This window comes from Lissotriton vulgaris, chromosome 8 (assembly GCF_964263255.1).
Source record: "Lissotriton vulgaris chromosome 8, aLisVul1.2, whole genome shotgun sequence".
Lineage (NCBI taxonomy): Eukaryota > Metazoa > Chordata > Amphibia > Caudata > Salamandridae > Lissotriton > Lissotriton vulgaris.
In genome coordinates this window covers 883,032,246-883,050,037 of record NC_141696.1, presented here as the reverse complement: position 1 = coordinate 883,050,037, position 17,792 = coordinate 883,032,246, and the positions used below count along the sequence as shown (strand labels likewise).

The 17,792-nt window shown below is 47.4% G+C and overlaps 1 protein-coding gene across 1 annotated transcript in view; it reads left to right on the top strand.

Annotated features, from left to right (window-relative positions):
• LOC147698137 (uncharacterized) overlaps nucleotides 1–17,792 on the top strand; it is a 910,572-nt gene that overhangs the window by 218,879 nt on the left and 673,901 nt on the right. Inside the window, exon 3 of the mRNA XM_086933401.1 lies at nucleotides 13,056–13,163. Within this exon, the coding sequence (XP_086789527.1) occupies nucleotides 13,056–13,163 (108 nt within the window). The remainder of the gene's footprint in view (nucleotides 1–13,055; nucleotides 13,164–17,792) is intronic.

Here is a 17,792-nt window from a genome sequence, read left to right as displayed (position 1 = left end):
TTTGAAGTGAAGGGAAGAAATAGTTGGGAGTCAGATTTAAAATAGTTGGGAGTCAGAAATACCAAGATCCGGAAAAAGATGCAGAACTTGTTTACTTTCCTCATTTTGCCCACACGGACCTGCATGACACTTTCAATAGAAACAATCCAATTCGCTTATTCAAATATGTCCCGCCACTCTGTGGGATTAATTCTTCTGATCCTACATCAGTCAAGTTTGCCTTAATACCAGGCAAAGGGGCTTCGGAAGCAACCGTCACAACGTGGTCACGAGAATCCCTAAGAGATTCAATTCTTGGGGAAGCCAGTTTCTTTGAAGACTGGGGTATATAACTCTGGGTTCGCCCCCAACAGAAATATCCCCATGTTCTTCTTTAGGGTGAAACAGTGAGGCTGTACACTAGCGTCCTGAAAGGGTCACGTGGTGCAACCCATGTCTGGCTGCCAGATGCATCAAAAGCGAATAACCACATAAACATTTCATATAATAACAATTAACGCTTGGTGAGCTGTAAACCAAGTCTCTCTGTCTCCCCTAATACTTACAGCCGCCATGGGTACTCCCATCGAGAGCCTCCAGCCCCCTGCTCCCAGCAGCATCCTTCCTAACGGCTCAGTCAAGCTGTCAGATTTTAAACTGACCATCTCCTCCTGGAATGCTGCTGGGTTAAAGTCAACTCTTTCATCCAAATCAGCAGTGGACTATATGAGCAAAAGTGATATTATCTGTTTTCAAGAGACCTGGTCTCTGTTTCCATCAGCTATTCATGGCTACTAAGAACTTTTTCCGCCAGCATCCCAGTCTAATTCCTATGGTAGACCTTCTAGGGGCCTCTCCCTTTTCATTAAACACAGGTTCAAGAAAGCAGCTACCCCCATCTATCGGAACTTTACGGCAGGGCACATTGTATTAATCACCGGTCTTTCAGCTCCAAGCAGGGCTTTCCCTGTGCTTTTAATCAACTGTTATCACAACTCAGCCAAAACATCAAAGTCACTGGCAACAGCTCTTCTGGTCAAGCATCTGGAAGAGCTTTTACTTGAGTTCGCTTCTGCTGAAGTTTGGTTATTAGGCGAATTATAGTCACCAATACCAAAGACCAAGAACCCATGATCACTTTTTTAACCAATTACAATTTACATTCTGCGAAATCGCATTAGAACAGGAGCCCAGTGCCCATCTATCTCCAACATTTAAGAACCTCTTGACCATTGATTACATTTTCTTATTACCATTTCTGGCAAGTCAGTTAGTTAAAATGGAGATCCCCACTTGAACAGAGAGCGAGCATAACCCCATGACCATTACAATGGACCTGCAAGTTCCTGTTGCTGCCGAAATAATTGAAGTTTAGCATTCAAGGCAGATCGAACTCCACACTCTACTCAGAAGAATTAAATGGGACTCTTTAGGCACCGACAAGGTGGGTACTTGGCTCATGGAAATAACCTCAAATTTCACTCACTACCCTCTCACAGACTATTATCACTGGTGTGATAATGCCATTGCTAAATTACGAGACCTTCTAATAGGCCCTGAAGTCCATCACAGACTCCCCAGACCTCTCTCGCAGCGGATTTTCGATCCGGTCTTAGTCACCCAAAGAAGATCCCTAAGGTGGGCTGTGCGCCTGCATAAATCGAAATTTACAGAGCTTTCTGCTAATGTGGCCTTACTAAGTAAAGCCTATAAAAAATCAATATGGGAAGCTAAGAAACTAAAAGAACAGAACGACTGGCTAAAAATATTTGCCCTGTTAAAGGAAAAAAACTTGACCCACTTCTGGAACCATATAAACAAACTTTGTTCCTTCAACAAGAGCAGGGGTAACACAGTTCATGAAGAAGTCCGGTCTCAGTATGTGACTCAACAATACTGCTGCGATACCCTGGACCTTGCTGAGGTCGGAATCAGAGATCCTGCCGATACTACGCGGATGGATACCCATGAGCTTACCACCTCAGCCCAGGTCTGTAAGTTTTTGAAATCCATGTAAAACAAAGGTGCTCCAGGGCCCAACGGCCTTCCAACTGCTGTGTTCAAATGTGCGCAGGAAGATTGGGCTAAGCTATTAGCTCCCATATACAACTATACGTTTACTACCTATCGGATACCAATCAATCAATCAATCAAAGTACTTGTAAAGCATGCTACTTGCCTGTGAGGGTCTCAAGGCGCTGAGGGGAGGGGGTGCCGCTACTGCTCGAAGAGCCAGGTCTTGATGAGTCTTCTGAAGGCGAGCAGGTCCTGGGTCTGCCGTAGGTGGGTGGGGAGGATGTTCCAGGTCTTGGCGGCAAAGTAGGAGAAGGATCTGCCGCCGGAGGTTGTTCTTTGAATGCAGAGGACAGCAGCGAGGGCAAGGCTGGCGAAGCGGAGCTGGCGGGTGGGGGTGTAGAAGCTGAGTCTACTGTTAAGGTAGGCTGGTCCGGTGTTGTGGAGTGCTTTGTGTGCGTGGGTGAGGAGCTTGAAGGTGATCCTTTTGTCGACGGGGAGCCAGTGTCGGTCTCTCAGGCGGGGGTGATGTGGCTGCGGTGGGGGACGTTGACGATCAGTCGGGCGGAGGCGTTTTGGATGCGTTGTAGTCGTCGTAGGTGTTTGGCTGGGATTCCTGCATAGAGTGAGTTGCCGTAGTCCAGTCTGCTGCTGACGAAGGCCTGTGTCACTGTTCTTCTTGTTTCGGTTGGGATCCACTTGTAGATCCTGCGGAGCATGCAGAGGGTGTTGTAGCAGGAGGAGGTGATGGCGCCGACCTCTTTAGACATGGAGAGGGAGGAGTCGAGGATGAAACCCAGGTTGCATGCATGATCGGTGGGTGTCCATGCTGTTCTCAGTGTGGTCGGCCACCTGGAGTCGTCCCAGGCTGAGGGGGTGGGTCCGAGGATGAATACCTCTGTCTTGTGCGAGTTCAGCTTCAGACAGCTGTTCCTCATCCAGTCGGCGACAGCCTTCATTCCCTTGTGTAGGTTGGTTTTGGCGGTGTGTGGGTCCTTGGTGAGGGAGAGGATGAGCTGGGTGTCGTCGGTGTAGGAGATGATGTTGAGGTCATGTTGGCGGGCCACTTGTGCGAGGGGGCCATGTAGACTTTGAACAGCGTCGGGCTGAGGGATGAGCCCTGGGGGACGCCGCAGATGATGTCGGTGGCCTCGGATCGGAAGAGCGGGAGGCGGATGCTCTGGGTTCTGCCGGAGAGGAAGGACGTGGTCCAGTCAAGGGCTCTCTTGGATTCCGGCTTCTAGGAGGCGTGTCTTTAGAGTGCGATGGCAGACCGTTTCGAAGGTGGCTGACAGGTTCAGGAGGATGAGGGCTGATGTTTCACTGTTGTCTAGTTGGCGCCTGATGTCGTCTGTGGCGGCGATGAGGGCTGTCTCGGTGCCGTGGTTGCATCTGAATCCAGACTGGGACGGGTCTAAGATGTTGTTGTCTTTCCGTTGGCCGTCCAGTTGCATGTTCACGATTTTCTCAATGACCTTCGCCGGGAACGGGAGCAGGGAGATGGGCTGGAAGTTCTTGAGGTCCTTGGGGTCCGCATTGGGAGTTTCTTGAGGAGGGCGTTGATTTCGGTGTGTTTCCAGCTTTCCGGGAATTCCGCTGTTTCGTAGGAGATGTTGATGACCTTCCGTAGTTGGGGTGCAATGGCAGCGTCTGCTTTGTTGAATACGTGGTGTGGGCACGGGTCTGACGGAGATCCTGACTGGATGGAGTTCATTGCCTTGCGTGTCTCGTCGTCGTTGACGTTGGACCAGGAGGTCAGGTGGTTGGTGCTGGTGGTGTTCACAGGGGAGTTGGGGTATGGCGTAGTCGGGACGGTCATGGTGTTGAAGCTGTCATGGATGTCAGCGATCTTGCGGTGGAAGAAGATGGCTAGTGAGTCGCACAGTTCTTGTGAGGGCGGTATGTCGTTGGCATTGGCGCTGGGGTTGGAGAGTTCCTTTACGATGCTGAAGAGGTCTTTGCTGTTGTGTGTGTTGCTGTCCAGGCGGTCTTTGAAGGAGGATCTCTTGGCTAATCTCATGAGGTGGTGATGTCTGCGGTTGCCTTCCTTGTGGGATGCGTGGTTGTCCAGAGTGCGTTCGCGGAGCCATATCTTCTCCAGTTTCCGGCATGCGCAGTTTCCGGCATGCGCGTTTGGAGGCCTGCAGCTCATCAGTGAACCAGGTGGCTCTCTTGCTGGCGTGGTTGTTGGAAGGTTTCTTGAGTGGGGCGAGAATGTTGGCGCAGTCGTCGATCCACTGTCTGAGGTCACGGGCTGCGATGTCTGGGTTCGTAGGGTCGGTGGGTGGGTTTTGGGCAAGGGTGGTGATCAGCTGGTATTCAGTGACTTTGCTCCAGCAGCGGCAAGGTAGCTGTTGGGTGCGGTGGTGCGTGGTTGGTTTGTTGAAGGTGAAATGGATACAGTGGTGGTCGGTCCAGTGGAGCTCGGTGGTTTTGTTGAAGGCGGCGTGGGTGCCTGTGGAGAAGATGGGGTTCAGCGTGAGGCCGGCGGCGTGGGTGGGTGAGGTGACAAGTTGTCTGAGGCCGAGGTTGGCGAGGTTGTCGATTAGGGTGGTGGAGTTGGCGTCGTTGTTGTTCTCGAGGTGGAAATTTAGTTCCCCGAGGAGGATGTAGTCCATGGATGCGAGTGCGTGGGTGCTGGCGAGGTCGGCGATGGAGTCGCTGAATTGGGCTCGGGGTCCGGGTGGTATGTAGATGAGTATTCCTCTGAGGGTGGGGTTGGGGTTGGCGGTGTTGAGGGTGTCATCTGCGTGGGTGGCGACCTTGAGGGTGGACTTGTGGACGATGGCTATTCCTCCTCCGAATCCGTTGGCGCGATCCCTGCGGGTGTTCTTGTAGCCATCCGGGATGGCTAAGGCGATGTCGGGCGCCGAGGAGTCGTTCCACCAGGTCTCGGTCAGGAAGGCCACGTCTGGGGCGGAGGTGTCGAGCAGATCCCAGAGCTCGACGGAGGTGTTGAGCAGATCCCAGAGCTTGACGGTGAGGAGCAGGTGTTGAGGTGTATGCAGCGGAGGTGTTTGGGTCCAGTCCTTGGGGATTTGGTGGTTGCCGCAGGTGAAGCTGCAGGTGTGGCAGGAGAAAGGTCAGTGAGTCCGTTTCGGGGCGGCTTGGAAGCAGGTGTGGTTTTGTCCGGCGTTGAGTGCGTGGAGGGTGCTGGCGTCGTAGCGGAGTCTGGTGTTGTGTGGTTCGCTGAGCCTAGGGGTTCTGGCACTGGGTGTGGTCTAGTCGCAGACGGGCGCAAACGGGCTTGCCTTTGCGCCGCCCGCTCCGCGCGTCCGCTGTGTGGCCTCCATAAGAAGGGGATTGAGGGGGAGGAGCAGCTGGGAGCTGGGATCGGGGGGGGCAATGGGGAGCAGGGGGGTGGGCAGCAGGGACGCAGTGGCGGGAAAGGATCAGGAAACGGCGGGAACCAGTGGGCAGCATGAAGCAGGACACAAGGCAGCTGGCAGCTGTGTGGTGGCGTGGGGAGCGACCTGCCTGCGAGCAGGGTCAAAGGTCACTCCTACGCCACTGCGCAGCCCCCTTAAGAGGGGGATAGGGAGAGAGGAGCAGCTGGGAGGCGGAAGCGGGCTGGCCAGTGGGGAGCAGTTGAGCGGGGACGCAGTGGCGGGAAAGATCGGGAAACAGCGGGAACCTGCGGGCAGCAGGAAGCAGAACACGAGGCAGCTGGCAGCCGTGTGGTGGCGTGGGGAGCAACCTGCCTGCGAGCAGGGTCAAAGGTCGCACCTACGCCACTGCGCGCCCCCATTAAGAAGGGGATAGGGAGGGAGGAGCAGCTGGGAGGCGGGAGCTGGGTGGCCAATGGGGAGCAGGGGTTGCGGGGCTTCTGGGACGCAGCGGCGGGAAAGGATCGGGAAACGGCGGGAACCAGCGGGCGGCAGGAAGCAGGGCACAAGGCAGCTGGTGGCCGTGTGGCGGCGTGGGGAGCGGCCTGCCTGCGAGCAGGGTCAAAGGTCGCTCCCCAGACTCATGAAAAGGCTCGGTCTAATGCCGATTTTTCAAGAAAGGAGATCCCTCCCTTCCAGCTGATTACCGACTCATTGCCCTATAAGATCTTGAGGCTAAGGTATACGCTCGATGTCTCCTCAGCTCTCTAGAAAAATGGGTAGCGGAAAACAACATCTTACCATACTTTCAGACTGGGTTCCGATCTTCTGCCTCCACAATTGACAACATCACCTCACTAACCATCCTGAGTCAACAAGCAGCGCAAAAAAATCAAATCCTCCTCTATTGCTGCTTTATAGACTACAGCGCTGCCTTCCACAAAGTGTCTCATAACACTTTATGGAGTAAATTGGATAAGTGGGGGATTCCAAAAAGCCTGCTCGGAGCCCCTATCTCCTTGCATAAGAACACATGGGTACGAGTTAGAACTGGCCCAACGACAGTCACCGCAAAAATTCCAACTTCAGCCAGCCTAAAGCAAGGATATGTTCTTGCTCCCCTCTTGTTCAACCTCTACACCGCTGATCTGGGGAGATGCCTGGAGAAAAGTAGTCCCCTGTCGCCAAAACTGGGCCTCGCAAAAACGAACTTGCACATTCTGCAATATGCCGATGACTTTGGTATATCGACCAGGCAAAGTCTGGCCTCCAAAGAGCCTTATGCATGCTCCACAGTTCCAACACAGCTAATGCTCTTAAAATTAACCAGGAAAAGACCAAAGTCTTGATTTTTGGCCATTGAAAGTAAAAGAAAACTTTAACGTGGAACATCGGTCCCGTAAAGATTAAAACAACATCAAAATACAACTACCTGGGGGTTTGGTTTAGCGAGTCTTCCAGACCAACAGTCCACCTGGCTGTCTTGAAAAAAAGAGCTGGAGCAACAACATACAGCCTGACTTGACTTAACAAGCACCTGAGTAGTCCTTCTGCCGAACCCATTCTGAAGGTGACTAAAGCAACCCTTCTTCCCGCCTTAAGTTACGGGCACCAGGCCTTACCTGGCGCATGCTCGGCCAGTCTCGACACGCCCAGGTTACCATTTATAAAAGAATCTTCCATCTCCCGAACTACATCCACATGCTACACAACGACTGGAGCTGGGCATTCAAAGACAATCGAATTTTTGTGAGGCTGACACCCTGAAGTATTATACAAGGGCACTAAAAGCCGCAAACAACACGCTTAAAGCCCGGTGAAAAGAAACCCTCGCCAGCCTCGGGAATGCATGGAACTGTCAAATTGTAAAAGCCATAAGAACGCTACATATTGACGAAACATCACTAACTGCAGACTCTATTCCATACACAGCCTGGAAAAGGGTTATCAACAATCAGGTTATACAAATTTCTTACCGGATGGACATTCGGGCCCTAAAAACATCAACTATCCTGCTTCCCTTGAACGACTCATACCTCCTTTTGGTACCTCAACTGTACCTTCTTGATAGTCTGAACGCAGTGGCCCGCAAAAATATAATGTTTACGCCTCTCCTAGGTCTGCGCTCCACTGCTTTCAAACGATGGGCTCCAACTAATGAGGTGGGGGCCTGCAGATTGTGCAATTATAGGTCTGAATCATGGCTGCACCTTCTGTGCTGTTGTCCCGCCCTTGACGCTCTCTGAAGACTTCTCTTAAAACCCCTATATCTAAAAAGGGGCATCAGCACATGTTGGGAGGCATCTGTTCTCTGCCTTACTTCCCCAGATATTCAAGTGTTTGCAAGGTCTGGGAAATAAGGTGAGACTTGTGGACAATCTTCTTTCCCCCTCTCCTGCCCCCGCCCTACTAGCTCCTTCTCCCCAAAAACTTATCACAGACTATTTCTGCACTTTGCCCTAGTGTCTCGGCACGAAAGCATTTTATCCTTGGTTTTAGAAGCCTGACATGTGATGACAACAGTAACTACTAGACTGCCTCATCAGGAATATGTGTTTGAATTGAAATTTGAAGGCCTGCTTCGCTTTGCTTTTAATGTGGTAACAGTGCGACAATGACATTTTATTGCAATGGTTTTAATTAACTGTGCCAATTTAATAAATTACTTAATTAAATTACTAAGTGAATTGAAGTATGTGCTTGTTTTCTTTTTGGTTTAATTTTGCAGCACAATTGACATTCGCAATTAGCATACACTAGTATTTGTCTTTTATGTTTGTTCATTTTTTTTTTCTTATATGTATTTATTCTTTGTTGGAAAATGTTCTTACAATGATGTTGGTATTTTAAAAGGAAAAGTTTGTTTGCCAAATCGACATAAATATCAAACCTAATAAACGTATAAAGTCCTAGTAGCATAGGTTCATCTGAACTAAGTTAAACTACCAGAAATAAATTAAAAAAATAGTAACATATTAATACAAATATACTGTTGAATGAAAATGAGATTGGTTAGTGCCTACATAAGTATTAGAAATTTGTTACATTCAGGTGTTACATAGAAGATGGTGTGTTTAGTGTCAAAAATTGGATTTTTACACCTGTTCGGATATTTTTCTTAGCTGTTTTTTTGTAAGGAGCATGGTGTAACATTGAGACGGGCTGTCAGAAAAGTACCTTAGACCATCCACCCTATTTAGGTTGGACATTCTGACGTGCGCTTTCTCTTCTTCAGAACAATCAGGAAAAGAAAAAAGTGTTAAATGACATCTACACCTTGAAAGAACACTTACAGGGAGTCAAGGGCAATTGTTTTTTAAAATCAAAGTCCCACTTGAGAGTTTGTTATGGAAAAACGAAAAAAGTTTCCTGAGCTGCTGTATGAAACATCATGACCGCTTAGCAAACTTAAAGTGCCTGCAGGGGAGCCCCTTTGGTGGTGACTCATCTGAAGGCATATGGGGCCAGATGTACGACGGATATTTGCATGCGCAAATGGGTCTTAGACCCGTTTGTGCATGCAGAAATCCTTTTGGCCATCTACAAACCCTATTTTGCGACTCGCTATTGGGAAAGGGGCATTCCCTTCCTAATAGCGACCCCAAATGCCATGTAAGACTGTTTTGCAACTGCAATTGCGGTCGCAAAACAGTCACAGTTTACCACCCTTCACAGAAGGTTGGTAAACCACTTGAAAACGGGAAGGGGTCCCCAAGGGACCCCTTATCCTTTGCGACTGGCTCTAAAAATATTTTTTAATGGCAGCCAGTGGTCTGCCCTTAAAAAATGAAACCAAAACGTTTTTTTTTTTAATGCATTCTAGGCTGCATTTAAACAAAATAAAAAACCTGCTGTATTGAAAAGCAGTCCCAGATATGGAGGTCTGCTGAGCCCAGCAGGCCACCATACCTGGGAGGGCCAGCTATTTCCAATGGGGTAGCAAATTGTGAGTGTCTAATGAATATGCTTGAGGCATGCAATTTGCGACCCCGGTGGGAATCGCAATCAATGTCGCAGACACTGTTGTACATACCAATATGCGAGTCGCAAATTGCGAGTCGGTATTGCGATGCAATTTGCGAGTTGCAAATTTCTTGGTCGTACATCTTGCCCAGAGATCTCTGTGAGGTGTGCAGTGATTGCTAAATATGGTCAGCTATAGACCATCACAGCAGTGAAGTACATGCCTCTGCTGCCTTGCTGGAATTGAGTACACCAATCCCTAAATAACCCTCTATCTCACCAATAGGAATTTCACTGTTGGTACTTCAGTGAATACAGGAAAACCCTTTTTGTGCCCAGACGGTGGTGACATCTGAAGGCTGGACAGCAATCCCAAAGAATCCACTGTAGGGTCAGATATTCTAATGATGATGGTGAATGTGACTATGGATCCTATTGACCTGAATAGCTGTCTACTCTCTAGTGACTCTGAAGATGAACATCACCCCTATGAGCATCATTTAAGCTATGGTGGCCGGACCTGTCTATAAAAAACATAATTTGCTTCTGGTTTCATACAATCTATAATATTCAAAGCACATTATTAATAACTTGTGTGACTTTATTACAACTGGATACTACTTAGAACCTGAAACTTTGCACCATTCACCAACCTTGGCCAATTCCACTGCCAGTGCTTTCCCAACCAAGTGCTGCAGACCACCAGAACCCTCTTCCATGACCCTTGCCCTGACCTGACCATGTACTACAGGAAGTACCTGCTCATCAACCACATGATGTTCATCAAGCCAAATTTCCACATTTGACCTGAAGGAAATGGAAGTGCAACACCACGCTGACTGATATTTCAGAGCATGGTCAAGATGACAAAGGTGGCGTTGATGATAAGGACAGTGCTCTGCATGATAAGGCAGATCCCGAATTTGTTATGGGCGATGAACATTCATTTGCTTTATAGTCATATAGACAGAGCATCTAAAATAAATCAACTGTCCAACACCTAATGAGGGGAAAAAGGTCTTTGTTTTTTATTTTAAAGACAACGTAGGAGTATCAATTAGGGTATTCTCCCTAATCACCTCTGAAAGGAATGACTGATGTGTATTAATATTCAAGCAGCAATTAAACTTTCCATTGCCAGAGTTGACAAAAAGTATAGAGCAGTAGAATTTGCTGCAGCTTGCCTAATCACTTTGGTCAAAACAGAGTCAGTAATTTTGACACCCACTCATGGGCATTCTAGTGATCTCTGTTCACTATGTTTGGTACCAAAAGATAGGAATGGCAGTCGCCTTTATATTTGATGCAACCTGGTAGTAGCCTTCACTTTTAAGTCAGTCAAGATTTTGAAAGCCAGCGCCATTCTGGCATTCTATGATGGGTAGCTTTAGCATTACCATAATCTGTTTTTGATAAGCTACCTGCAGATTGCAAAGAAAAAGCTAGAGCTTAGCTCCTCTCAGGCAAATAGCAGCTGGATTGTTTTGTGCCACTGCGGTGGTGATGGAGTTTATGAGTGGTTTCTTTCAAACCTTTTCCCCAATAAACAATACATTTCCTGACAATTATAGACCCTTCTAGGGATGTTCAGGAAAAAATTCAAAATCAGGTCACAGATTCAGCCTGCAAATGTTGTCAAGGAAAATATCTATTTGATTAACCATCACATTGGCCGTGAGAGTTGGGATGATCCATTATGATCCAGTCATTATCTATTCAACACACAGACCTCATATTTGAGAATTCTGTAGAGCCATGCTCACAATAAACCCGTGTTTCATGCAAAAAATCACTATTTGAGCCAAAAAATGTATCTTCCAAACTTTTTCCCCAGCCGCCCACTCTAGCTGAGAGGGCCCTACACTCAGACTTGAAACTTTGGCCAAGGGGGTTGAGAAGATTCAGTCATTATTTATTATCTATTCGAATACTTATCTCAAATTTGAGTAGTCTAGATATATGCTTACAGAGAACCTGCAATTCATGCCAAAAGTGTCATTGTCCATTTGAGCTGGAAAATGTATCTTCTAAGTTTCTTCCCCAGCCACCCACCCTAACTTAGAGGGCCCTGCACTCAGACTTGAACTGTTTACAACTCTACATTTAGAGGGCAAATACTTTTAAAAAACACATATCAACTTTTTCTGACATATGGCAAATCTTACAAGCTCTCAGCCATATCTAAGCAGGGAATAAGCCGTTTGATTTCAACATGCATCGTTTTCTGCTTTAGAAGTCAGACTGGGATCTCAGAAGCAACATAGAAGCTTGCTCCAATACAGGTATGCAACAATAGCTGCACTCTGCACTCTTTGATGGGGTGCTGACTGCGAACATTTGAAGGCAGCAACTTGGTCTTCAGGATACACCTTTACAAAGCATTACTGCCTTCCTGGCAGAAGACTCCTGGGAAGGCTTCATCATATACAGTTAGTGCTATTATGCTCATTATTCTGGCTTGTGCATCTTGAAAGATACAATGTTGGAAAAGAAAAAGTAACTTTTTACTACAGTTCTCTATTTTTTGTATCTTTCTTATATTCACATATGACCTACACAACTCCCCACTAATGAGGCGTTGTACTTTATTGTGTGATAACCTATGTGCAAAACTCTGAGCAGTTGCCTCTGTGGGATGTAGAAGCTCCAAGTCCTTTCGCATCATTGGCCAGAGTTCTGGTCACACAATGAGGTAGATATACTTCATGTAGGCTAAGGACATTTCAGTGTTATTTGAAAGTATGTTACACTGCTATGTTAAAATGTCAGTCTGTGACACATACCACAGTTGGACAACATTAGCTACAGGCAATTACTTTAATCATCTGCTGTGTTGCTGTGCCCACACCTTGTCTTTAATAAAGAATCTGTAGGCGGTTTAGTGGTTCTGGATCATATTGAGCAAGGCTTGTTTTTTTTATAATGTTACCTTGGACGTTTCGTGGGGCTCTCAGACACTGCTTCATGTTTGTGACACTCTGACTGTTGAAACTCATATTGACTTTATTTTTTATTTTTTAAATTCATTTTGACTTTCCTCTGAGATTGATCACTCTTTTTCCATATGAACTTTTGTGCCTTTTATCATTCCAACGGTTGTGCTGGATTTTCTGACTCTTATTTTAATTTGTATTGTATTATTTTTCTTAAGTAGACCATGGGTCTTAAGTAATTGAAATTGTTTTACATTTTTGTACACCCGCTATACCTTTGATTTGAGGGTGGCGCCTTACAGGTGCTAACATTAAATAAATCATGCCTCTGCTGTCACTTCCTCTTATCTTTCCCTAGCGTGGCAACTTTTCCTCATAGGTTTGGAATGTGAAGCAGCAAGTTGTAAGGAAAAGTAATAGCTATGCAGCTCTGATTCTCTTGATCCTTAACTTTACTTGCTCTGCCCAATTACACCCAACTCTTTCCTCTATAAGGATTCGCCATGGTCACGTTACCACCTCACATCAACTATATGGAACTCAGCTGGATAAGCAAAGGATACCCATGTAAAAGTGAGTGTAAGGGTTGGAGTGGGCCACAAACAAAGTGTCACATAAGAGTCATACTGTTCAATACTGTTGTATTAAATAAGTAATTTCCAGTCCTTTTTAGCAAGAGTTCACAGTTCCAGCAAGTCGAATGGGTGAGCAAAAAAAAGGGCGAAGGGTATCGGAGTTTCTGTTAAGAAGCTGCTTTTTTATTTAGTACATGAATATCCAAGTAGGCAGGTCAAATGCCAGCATTGCTAACATCGAATTGTTATTCATATTTTGTATACAGGACACGCACTTCAAGCTCTGTATGATAATTTAGTCAGTCAAAAAAGTGCCTGGGATTTAAAGCAAGAACGAAGAACAAATATGACGATACCGCACACTACCATGGAAGGCAAGTATGTTTATTTTATTCTAGCATAAGAACGTTTTTACAGTTGTTATCAAATATGTAGCCCCATTCCGCTAATGTGCCTACACTGAGATTTTATACTGGATGTCTACTTTTGTTGGACCTGTTTTTACGTAAATTACAATTGTGGACCAGAGTTTTGTCCTTTTGGTGATTTTCACTGAACGTTACCAATTCATTCGATTGAGGAAGTGGAAACGAAAACAAAATGCATCACTAAATATCTATTTATAGAATGAGGGCAAGGAATATATTATCTTACATCGAATCCAAGTATGTCCTGATGAACCAAATTTGAACACTTATTTTAGAGGGAAGACAAGGCACTAGTTTTGCCTTGGTTTCAAATCACTTCCATAAGAGCAGTTATTGGGGTACTGCCACAACAAATCGTCCTGCTGCCTTTCTGAAGCACCGTGTTAGCCCCTGTACACTTGTCCTCTGCACTCTTGACTTGCAGGATTGTCCCTGGTGCTCTAGAAGTGAAGCAGTGAGGTGCAAATATTCACATAGGAAAACATGGTGCTGTCCATTACCTCCTCATTTGTCTCCTCGTCCAATCACTTTCTATATTGAGATGAGGGTACCCTCTCAGGTCCTGGCGTTCCTGATCCAAGACTGTTTTAATGACTCTTTCCTCTTTGGAAAAAAGCCTTCTTTCGCTACAAACAATATGCCCCCTCTACCCACTTCGTGTTTTTTTTAAACCCATGATTTGAGCTCCTTTTGGTCTGGAATGCTTCTTGGGGGTATTCCCTTAGACTTTCATTTCTTTTATTCTTTTGAGCCTGCTCCTTCCAAACCATAGATGAGTATGCCTTTTTCTTAAAATTCATTTTTACATAAAGTGTTCTGCGATATTCGGCCTTAAGCCTAACATTTTTTAAATAAAGTATCAGTAGTGGTATGGCGAGACCGGTGTAACATTCCATTCCGCCAGTTTTCAGATTCCATGGAAGGCCAGGGTGGAACACTAACCCTCAGAGAGCAGTGCTTGGGGGCGGGGTCACAGTAATAGGTGCACCAGCCTGCAGGAAGACATTGCATCCCCAGTATAATCGATAAGGGGGGACGCTTTGGATTGGATGATGGTGTTGCAGGGCTTTGCCTGCCTCAAGTTAGATCTTAGTCAGAGGTGCAAGGTTCTGTTCACTTATGTCTGTTACAGGATTGCTGACGGAAACACTACTTGCTGGTAGCAAGATAAAAGCGCATCTTGATAAATTAATTTCTTGTTGTCCTCTTGGATGTTTCTTCCAGGGAGTGGGTGGGGAGTAGACAAGTGAGTTTATTGCAAATACTTCACATTTTGTAGTGATAGTTGCATTGCTTATTCGTTATTTGATTCAGGGAAGGTTGCCCGGAAAAAAGTGTCTTAGTTCTACAATGGGAGGGAAATGATGGCTATATGGCTGAGATACCCGCCACCCCCTCTCAACACAATCCCCAAAAGGAAGGGAAACCGGAAACTGTTCTTAAAGTTTTTTGGATGTGGGATGGAGTGACCATCCCGGCCGTATTTATTAAAACAAAAAATTAAAACATTAAACGTTTTCATGTTATGTACAATTTCATTATCACATTACGATGTTTGGCTAACCTTAACATAATCTCTAATACAGAGGTTCTCCTAGCCGAACTAGCATCCTACAAAACATTCTCTAAGAACACTGAAATTGTACATCCTAACGTTTAAGGGCCAACGGCAAGGTCATAACCGGTGTCAAGATCCCTAACCAGACTTACCCCTCCCACTTAGGAGGGGCGATGGCACAGGGGCTTACCACAAGTGCAACTACTAACAATTTCCCTTGACTTGACGGGGGCACTTAAGACTCGACGCCATTTAAAGGTCGTTCGAACACTTGTGTGTGGTATCTAGAAGGTATCGTTGACCTCTCCCCACCCCACACAACTTACCGCATCTGCCGTCGCAGATGACACTAGCCCCGGGAAATTCCCCAGGAGGGGGCTGTAACCCCTCCTACAAAGGAAGGGGCCTTGACCCGCCTTTCCTTTACTTCCGGCGACCCGCCCTTAGACGGGACCGCCTCCCCACTGAGGGGCCAATGGCCACCTCTCCCGAGCGCTCCCATCCGTGTTGGGTGACGCCCACTCATAGGGATCTACCAATTAGTGCTCACCGATCATGACCTTACCGCCTACCAAAAATAAATACGACAGTTCTTCAACCTATGAAAACATTGGTCGCTACGACCGAAGGAACATGCTAAAAATGCAACATCACATCAAATCACTTTAATCGTAACAACCTAAACGATATTCACCATCTTTATTAACCACAAACTGATCCTGTTATAGCCTGTAAACGAAACGGAAAAACAAACTTATCAATTCACTTTATTGCACAACAACTTTGCTGTCCTCAGGGGCTGGTGGGTGGGTCAAAATTGGCTCTTCGTTCCGTCCCGAGCTCACGTGTAGCGAGGAGGTGCAGCTTCGGAGCACAAGAACAAGAGGACGTCTTCTGGTCTTGCGCCTTCTTTTATCCGTCTTCAGGGCGGGCGAAAACCCGCCCCTGCCCGCCCCGGGGGCGTGGCTGGCTGCGTCGGTGTCTAGGCCAGCCCACTCTAGGGCGGGAAAAGGCGCGCCCCGGCTACGCCGCTTCGGGCATACCAGCCGAGACGCGCCTCCCGCCCAAAAATGGCTTCCCGGGGGGATCGAGGCACTCATCCATACGTTCGGGGGGACCGAGTGGTCGCCCCTTTCCATATGGCTGAGATACCCGCCACCCCCTCTCAACACAATCCCCAAAAGGAAGGGAAACCGGAAACTGTTCTTAAAGTTTTTTGGATGTGGGATGGAGTGACCATCCCGGCCGTATTTATTAAAACAAAAAATTAAAACATTAAACGTTTTCATGTTATGTACAATTTCATTATCACATTACGATGTTTGGCTAACCTTAACATAATCTCTAATACAGAGGTTCTCCTAGCCGAACTAGCATCCTACAAAACATTCTCTAAGAACACTGAAATTGTACATCCTAACGTTTAAGGGCCAACGGCAAGGTCATAACCGGTGTCAAGATCCCTAACCAGACTTACCCCTCCCACTTAGGAGGGGCGATGGCACAGGGGCTTACCACAAGTGCAACTACTAACAATTTCCCTTGACTTGACGGGGGCACTTAAGACTCGACGCCATTTAAAGGTCGTTCGAACACTTGTGTGTGGTATCTAGAAGGTATCGTTGACCTCTCCCCACCCCACACAACTTACCGCATCTGCCGTCGCAGATGACACTAGCCCCGGGAAATTCCCCAGGAGGGGGCTGTAACCCCTCCTACAAAGGAAGGGGCCTTGACCGCCTTTCCTTTACTTCCGGCGACCCGCCCTTAGACGGGACCGCCTCCCCACTGAGGGGCCAATGGCCACCTCTCCCGAGCGCTCCCATCCGTGTTGGGTGACGCCCACTCATAGGGATCTACCAATTAGTGCTCACCGATCATGACCTTACCGCCACAGGTCCGGATAGTTGACCGGCTATCCGGACCCCCCACAAAACTCCTACCTATAGGTCATGCTTTAAAGATTTTAACCAGGCTAGGAAGTCTCCTATGAGTAACTCGTTCCCCGCCCTCGACAGATGCACACCATCCCCCAGATACATACTATCATCATTAATACAATTATGCGAGATTGAATGCAATGTCTTGGACCGGAACAACCTACTTACTTTGTTATTCAACTTTTTAACCGAATGATTCAAAGCAGGGATCGAGATAGCCCCCCGCCACACTTTTCGTGGAATCATATGAGACCACGCAATTAGGCACCCCGGAACTCTCCTCGCTAACCAACTTACCGTGGAAAGCATAGCCTCCAGGAGCAGTCGTCTACCGGTGGTGACCAAATCATTGCCCCCCAAATGTACTATGACTATGGACGGCGGTGACCTCATCCGCCCTAACAGGCCCTCAAAAAATTCCTGAAACTGGTCAATACAGAGACCGCCCCTTCCGTAGAAGGACACTCTGTACCCGTATTCCCCAGCTATGTGAATCATGTCACCTGCTTTGAATACGTCTGCGGCCCGTCTCACGTATGAGTGGCCCACGACCCACACCTCCTTCTTCACAGCCGGTGACGTGCGACCGCTGGCCTGGTGTTGGGTCGACTGCTCAGTTTGCCCTGCCGCGTAAGCTTGCACAACTGAAAATAAACAAAAGACAAGAGGCGTGAGTACATGAATACAGCTTCACAACATGTGCAATCGCACGTACCTCTTATAACAATTGGAGGACCAACGCCCCACACGTTTCACTTGTTCTACATTAAGACCCCTGGCTGTAGCTTCAGTGGCAGCCCCTATACGAAAGGAGTGGGTCCCAAATTCGCCCGGGTCCAAGCCCGCTGCGGCAATGGCCATTGCAAGCACCCGTTGAAACTGAAACCTCGTCAGCGGGGTGGCGTCTGCATGCCTCAACAACGTCCCCCCCCATGATGCCACTCTCTGTGCTAGGTAATCTTCTAAGCACTGTACCGGACACATGGATGACTCGGGGTTCCTGCGAATGATCGTACAGTCCCCTCTCCCATCTTGGTCAGTCTTAGACCGGGGAAAGGAGACAATCATCGCGTCCCC